Source organism: Ctenopharyngodon idella, chromosome 1 (assembly GCF_019924925.1).
Source record: "Ctenopharyngodon idella isolate HZGC_01 chromosome 1, HZGC01, whole genome shotgun sequence".
NCBI classification, from domain to species: domain Eukaryota; kingdom Metazoa; phylum Chordata; class Actinopteri; order Cypriniformes; family Xenocyprididae; genus Ctenopharyngodon; species Ctenopharyngodon idella.
Window position 1 is genome coordinate 13,915,119 of NC_067220.1, and position 7,883 is coordinate 13,923,001.

Below are 7,883 nucleotides of genomic sequence, written 5' to 3' on the forward strand. Positions count from 1 at the left end.
AGCTCATAACACTAGAAACGCGGAAGCGGAAGTGTGATAAGAATGATGTTGCACTAAGCTGTCAGTTACAATTGTTTACATCAGACTTTATTTTTACTTATTGCTAAAAGCCACGTACCGGCTTACAGTGAGGCATTTCAGACCATCTTACTCGGGGATAAAGAAGAGATCTTCCATCATAACCGGAGAAATGAGGAGCTCAGGAGTTTTATATCTGCAACTTTTGCTGTTGATTGTACCTCACATCAGCTGCTGGAATGATGGTAAAATGTCTTTTATATGAACCATACAGTTAATAAAAAAAAATCCTAATCAAATCAGAGATCTCGGAGAAGATAGATGGGTCAGTCTGAGTGAAATAAGTTCGTATTGGACTTATTTTATATTTGCATTGAAGTTTCAGCTTTAGAGGATGTTGTTACCGTGCTGTGACTCTGAGAAATTTATTTTTGTTAATTTCGATCTTAAAGTTCACATCCGGTCTTTTTTTTTTATACCAAATATTTTGTGGATGTGTTCATAATGATATTATTAATATTACTAAGTTGATGTTATGGTATTTTAGTATTACTACATAATAAGAAAAACAACAAGAAGAAAGACCATTTTGCCTTTTTGTAATGTGTGCATCTTCTTAAACAGGACAGTTTGATACAAAATATTTTTGGGGTGTGGGCATTATGATAATTTAAATCTGTTATGATGTTTTATTATATTACTAATACCTATTAGTATTACAAAATAATGATGATAATAATAATTTAAAGAAGATGCAGAAGAAGAAAGAGGAAAATATAAATTAAATATGTGCATTTTTGTAGTATATGTATAATAAGGAGGAAATTTTTTGGTGGTGTATATGGCAAATATGGTAATATAAATATGTGTAAATATATAAAATATGTGTAAAATATATTATATTTTATTAATATTTGATACTACAACTACTTTTACTACTACTACTACTAATAATAATAATAAAAAGAAAAAGAAAAAAGAGGAAAATATAAATTAATGTAGGCCTATATTTGTGTAATATATCGTAAAGAGGACAGATAGGGCTTTTATGTGGCACAATTGTTGGGGGTGTGGCCAAAATGAAAAAAAATATGTGATGATATTTTATTATTACATAAGAAGAAAAAAGAGGAGTATCTTAATTAAATATGTACATTTTTATAATATATGTATCTTAAAGAGGTGCTTTTATATGATACAAAATGGTTGGAGTGTGGCCAATATGATATGTGATAATATTTTATTAATATTTAATAATAATAATGAATAATAATCAGAAGAAGATTAAGGAAAAATAAAAATTAAATATGTTCGTTTTTGTCATAATTTTGTGACCCTGGACCACAAAACCAGTCATAAGTTACACGGGTATATTTGTAGCAATAGCCAACAATACATTGTATGGGTCAAAATAATCGATTATTCTTTTATGCCAAAAATCATTAGGATATTAAGTAAAGATCATGTTCCATGAAGATATTTAGTAAATTTCCTACTGTAAAATATATCAAACATTTATTTTTGTAAGTAATATGCGTTGCTAAGGACTTCATTTGGACAACTTTAAAGGAGATTTTCTCAATATTTTGATTTTTTTTTGCACCCTCAGATTCCAGATTTTCAAATAGCTGTATCTCGGCCAAATATTGTCCTACCCTAACAAACCATACATCAATGGAAAGCTTTTTTTCAGATGATGTATAAATCTCAATTTCAAAAACTTGACCCTTATGACTTGTTTTGTGGTCCAGGGTCACATATATATCTTTAAGAGGACAGTTGGTGCTTTTATATGGTGCAAAATTTGGGGTGTGTGACCAGAATAATCATATAAATATGATTATATGTCATTTAAAATAAAAAACCCCCAAAAACAATCAATATAAATAATACATACCAGAAGGATAATATAAATTGAATATTTTATAAGCTTTGTATCTTTTTGTATCCGGTGCAGATGCAGACAGACAGATAAGAAGTAATAATAATACAATCTTTTTTCCTTCAACAGATGCTGTGTTACTGCGCGATGTTCAGGTGCTCACCCTCTACAGAGGACGTTACACCACTGCACGCCGCTCCAGCCCCGTTCTACAGCTGCAGTGTGCTGGAGGGTCAGCTGGCTGTGGATCATATGTCCCAGAGGTGGTGCAGTGTTACAACAGAGGATCAGATGGCATAGACACACAGGTCAGGGTCAAAAATTGCCTCTTGTATACGGTAATTGTCTCTGAACTATTCATAATATTACTCTCTCTCACTTTATAGTGGGAATGCAAGGCTGACATGGACAACTTGTACAGGTTTGGGCGTGTGGAGGTCTCCTGTGAGGGCTATAGCAGTCCTGCTGATGCCTATGTGCTGAGAGGCTCATGCGGTCTGGAGTACACGCTAGAGCTCACGGCAGAAGGGAAGCAGCAGCACACTCATGGCTCCGGGGGCTCGTCCGGCTTCTCAGGCTTTGCCTCTAACTTCTTCCAAGGCTTTTCCAATCAAAAACAGCAGCAGAGAGGAGGCCCCTATCAGCAGTCCGACAGCCAGTATTCCTTCCAGAACAGCCCCTCTGGTGATGGAGTGGGTGGGCTTATAGCAATAGCCTTCCTTTTGCTGGTGGCATATGTTGTATACAAGATGTTTCTGTGCAGTCCTTCTCACGGCCACCAAGGTTACAATGGAGATGGGACTCAGGGATTCGGCGGGGCCTTTGATAACAGCCAAGGCATGGGACCACCACCTCCTGGATTTAAACCAGATTATTACTCAGGTAATAATCTATTCAAAGAGCAAGAGTTTGTAAATCACTTTTGTAACCATAAATATGACCATGTGCAATGTGAGGAGGGCAGTTTGAGTCCATTCTTCAGTATTATAGACTTAATATACTTATATATACACTACTGGTTAGAAGTTTGGAATATTTAAGATTTTTTAATTTTGAAACAAGTCACTTATGCTCAGAAAGGCTATATTTATTTGATCAAATATACAGTAATATTGTGAAATATTATTACAATTGAAAATTTTCTATTTGAATATATTTTAAAATGCAATTTATTCCTGTAATGTAATACCTGAATTTTTCAGCATGATTACTCCAGTCTTCAGTGTCACATGATCCTTCAGAAATCATTCTAATATGCTGATTTGCTGCTCAAGAAAAATGTCTTATTATTATCATCAATGTTGGAAATGCTGCTTAATATTTTTGTGGAAACCGTGATAACATGCAAAAGTTTGGGGTAAGATTTAAAAAAAGAAAGAAAAAGTAAATGAATACTTTTATTCAGCAAGAATGCATTAGAATCCTTAAAAATGTATCACAGATTTATTGATAATAATAAGAACCATTATTAATAATTGAGCACCAACAATAATTGAGCACCAAATGATTTCTGAAGGATCATGTGACACTGAAGACTGGAGTAATGATGCTGAAAATTCAGCTTTGTCATCACAGGAATAAATTACATTTAAAATATCCTCAAATAGAAAACAGTTATTTTCAATTGTAATAATATTTTACTGTTTTTACTGTATTTTTGATCAAATAAATGCTGCCTTGGTGAGAATAAGAGACTTCAAAATACATTAAAATCTTAATGATTCCAAACTGAAACTGTAGTTTAGAGACTATAATAACCTAGTGTGTGCACTGTGCATATTGAAAGCCAAATTGAAACCAAATATGCATAATATTTGCATATTTATTTATGGGTAGTTTATAAGATTTCCATTTTGTGGGTTCTCTCAGAAGACCACTCCAGCTCAAGGCCCGGGTACGGCTTTTCCGATGCGTACACCAGACCTCAAAGTTCCTGGGCCGGTTTCACTGGTGGAAACAGACCTGGTGGGGGCGGATTCTGGACTGGAATGGGCACGGGTGGAATTCTGGGATATTTGTTTGGGAATCAGAGGTAAGAAAGCAACATATTCTCACACGTAATTTGCAACAGATTACACCGTTACACAGAAGTCACTGTCAAAAGAGCAGCTTTCTGTTGGCCACGCAACCAATTACAACTCGTTGCGAAATTCCTGATGGCATGGATTCTTATTGAATTTACTGCACTGCAGAGATGACGTATTTTTGTAGGCAACCCGGAAGTTTGCTTCTCACTGGTTCCCTCAATAAAAGCCCAATAAGTTGTTTCCATATGCTTTTGAATTATCTCAAAAAATAAGCTCTGTGATTAACAAAAGTTTATGATACTTGAACGTTTTGTCCATCAAATACATTTTCACAAATGAACACAACGTTTATGAATTTTAAAACCTAAATTCAATCACCAGAAATAAAAAGCTAACCTTGGGCTATATACGAACTACACCACGGTTGCAACAATGTCACCATCACTAAGCTTCCGACAACACTTTCAGTATTTATTTAAAAAAACACTTTCTCTAAAAGTGGAGTTATAATAGTTTGCAAGAGCACGATTATAAACACAACAAGGCTGTGAAAGCGGACTAGTGAGTAGATGAGTTTACCAGTTCGGCTGATGACGTTTAATGTCCGTGACAACCTCTGTAGTCCCATTTAGACACTTGTTATCAACCGCCTTCTTCAAAGACATGTAAAAGCTTTAAAAAATCACAGGTGAGGTATTACTGGTGAGTTTTATGTCATAGAATAAAATGTCTAAATATCTTGTGAGCTTGTGTTCACCACAGACCTTATTTCAGGCATTTAACTAAAATCAGATTAAAAAAACCCATTGACTTTGGGACGATGGAACTGGATGTGCTAAAATGCAAACTCGTTTCTGAGTTTTGGCCTACAAAAATACATCATCCCTGCATCACTCCATTTAAGAGCATTTAAAGGGGTCCTTCATTATGATTTCACTCTTTTAACTTTAGTTAGTGTGTAATGTTGCTGTTTGAGCATAAACAATATCTGCGAAGTTACGACACTCAAAGTTCAATGGAAAGGGAGATATTTTCTTTTACAGAAATCGCTTTTTAAGGACTACAACAAACAGCTGGTAGGGACTACAACGAGCTTCTTCCCGGGTTGGTGACATCACAAACTTCAAAATTTACATGCCCCTGAGAACACGCAACAACAGGGGTGAGGTCATGTCGGGCTGCTTTAGAGAAGAGGAAGAGTTGTTGTAGTAGAGTGTTGGTACCATGCCGTCATTTTACGCCGGACTGCTTCACAAACGAGGGACAATTCAACGCTGGATTTTAAAAGATTATCATGACAGCACATGCTAGTCGATGAGTTGAATCAACTCCACAGCAACTACATAAATGTATCCACTAATCGTTCAAAAATCGTTCAGGTGTAACATCTTCCTGAGTCTCTTCTTCAGTGTCCGATTCTGGTTTGAACAATGTAAGGCTGAACACCGTTACTGACAATCATCATTTAGGCTGCGTGAGATTCTCCAGCTTTGTTGTTGTTGAGCAACCGAATTGTGAGCTGTTAAAGCTCCGCCCTCTTCTGGAAAGGGGGCCGGTAGCAGCAGCTCATTTGCATTTAAAGGGACACACACAAAGACGGCGTGTTTTTGCTCACACCCAAATAGGGGCAAATTTGACAAGCTATAATAAATGATCTGTGGGGTATTTTGAGCTGAAACTTCAGACACATTCTGAGGACACCAGAGACTTATATTACATCTTGTGAAAAGGGGTATAATAGGTCCCCTTTAATGGCATTGTAACTGTTTGCAACTGTTATAGTTAATCATGACAGTTTTGATCTTGTTTGTCTTTTTGGTAAGAAAGGATCTGCTGACAACATAAATGTAAGTCTAACTGCACTAATTGACTTTTATGTTGATCTTAGACGCCAGCCACCTATGGGGTTTACAAGACCATCTTATTCCAGCAATCCTTCTCCAGCACCAAAAACAAGCTCAGGAACACGAACCGCCTCAGGTAAACTCCAGCAAAATAAACTCCATTACAGATATCAGATGTGCTCTTGTGGGGGTTTTTTTAAAGCTCATTTCCTTCCTAAAATGTCACTGTGCACTAGGCTGCATATTGCCCTGAGTAACCCATTAGAAGTCAATTAGATTGTGTTTTGGTGATATATTTATGGTGTTTTCTGATGCAGGTTTTGGAGGAACTAAAAGAAGATAGATGAGATATGAGCATCTACTCTAACAGCCGCAGTTCTCAGATTGGACATGATCACATTACATCAACGGTCACATTACAACGAATTACAACTTTTTCTTCATACCACTGTTCATTCATAACCCAGACGTTGCTAGACTAGATGTAGCTCGTTATTGATCTTGATTGGTGTGTTGCTGTTCTTTTTTCATACTGAATTTAACTATGGATAAAAAACACCACCAAAAACAAATGATGCTATTGTTTATCATGCATTTATTGCAATTTTGTTTCCTCAAAAGAAAATTTGAATGTTTTAATAAAGGTCTTTATTTTTTATGTAAATATATTTTTGTAAATATTTAAAGTCAACATTAAATCAAAATGAACCCTATTTACTTAATCCAAGTACTTGGTCTTATTCTGCAACGATTCAATATTATTCCAAAGAAATTATATTAAAGTCTTTTTATATAATGCCTCCTTGAAAAAAAAAAAAAGTCATCAGATTCAGTCCTGGCTTCATTCTGGCATAGAAAATCTTAGACAATAAAATAATTCCCTGCATAGTTTCTCATTGAAAATTCTGTTTAATGGAAAAATATTAAAGTAAAATTTGTTGCAAATGACATTTAATGTTGACTTTATATCTTTATATAAAAAAGGGATGTATCAAAATCATGTAAAATATTATAGGTTTTTTTTGTGAGTGTGTGTGAGATTTTACTAGACATACTGTGATGAAGTGCTTTGGCCACTGGCTATAGTGAAAACGCAAACTGATACGTTAAGGCATAAGATGTCAATTTGCTTACTCTATTACTCATTGCCTTTATATTAAAATTTTGATTTGGAAAAGCTTTGACTATGACTATTCTGTGCTATTACTAGTAAATTATATAATAATGATATAATAATTAATGAATAACGAGATCTGCTTGGTTACAAACATTCTTCCAAATATCTTCCTTTGTGTACAGCAGAACAAAGACATTTTTCATACTAGTTTAAAATGAATTAAATACTGATTTACAGTATCTCACAAAAGTGAGTACACCCCTCACATTTTAGCAACTATTTTAGTATATCTTCATAAGGGACAATACTATAGAAATGAAACTTGTATATATTCTAGAGTAGTCAATGTGCTGCTTGTATAGTAGTACAGATTTACTGTCTTCTGAAAATAACTCATCATACAGCCATTATTGTCTAAATAGCTGGCAACAAAAGTGAGTACACCCTAAGTGATAACAGCTCTACGTCTTTTAACCATGCAAAGCCACATGTCCTATTCATCATGTTTATGTTTTTGTCTGCTTGATAGGACCATACAAATTTGCGTATCTTGTATTAGAGCAGTTCAAATTTGGTGCTTTGAGTACAATCCTCTCGTACTGACCACTGGATGTTCAACATGGCTCCTCATGGCAAAGAACTCTCTGAGGATTTGAGAATTAGAATTGTTGCTCTCCACAAAGATGGCCTAGGCTATAAGAAGATCAGTAACACCATGAAACTGAGTTACAGTACAGTGGCCAGGGTCATACAGAGGTTTTCCAAGACGGGTTCCACTCGGAACAGGCCCCGCAAAGGTCGATCAAAGTAGTTGAGTCCTCGTACTGTGCGTCAGGTGCAGAAGCTGGCTTAAAAAAAAACAGATGCATGAGTGCTGCCAGCATTGCTTTAGAGGTTGCAGAAGCGGGAGGTCAGCTTGTCAGTGCTCAGACCATACGCCGCACACTGCAGCAAGTCGGTTTGCATGGCTGTCGTCCCAGAAAGAAGCCTCTTCT

General features: G+C 35.6%; 1 protein-coding gene across 2 annotated transcripts; it reads left to right on the top strand.

Moving 5' to 3' along the window:
- On the top strand, nt 1-6,948 carry saraf (store-operated calcium entry-associated regulatory factor). 2 transcript variants are annotated; one of them, XM_051900632.1, is made up of 6 exons: nt 1-263; nt 2,030-2,208; nt 2,287-2,782; nt 3,770-3,932; nt 5,816-5,907; nt 6,089-6,948. In XM_051900632.1, the coding sequence occupies exons 1-6, from the start codon at nt 191-193 to the stop codon at nt 6,112-6,114; spliced, it is 1,029 nt and encodes a 342-aa protein (XP_051756592.1). In that variant the 5' UTR covers nt 1-190; the 3' UTR covers nt 6,115-6,948. The 2 variants fall into 2 exon arrangements, with proteins under 2 accessions (XP_051756592.1, XP_051756600.1); XM_051900640.1 differs by having other exon boundaries at nt 3,773-3,932.
- Nucleotides 6,949-7,883: the final 935 nt, after the last annotated feature.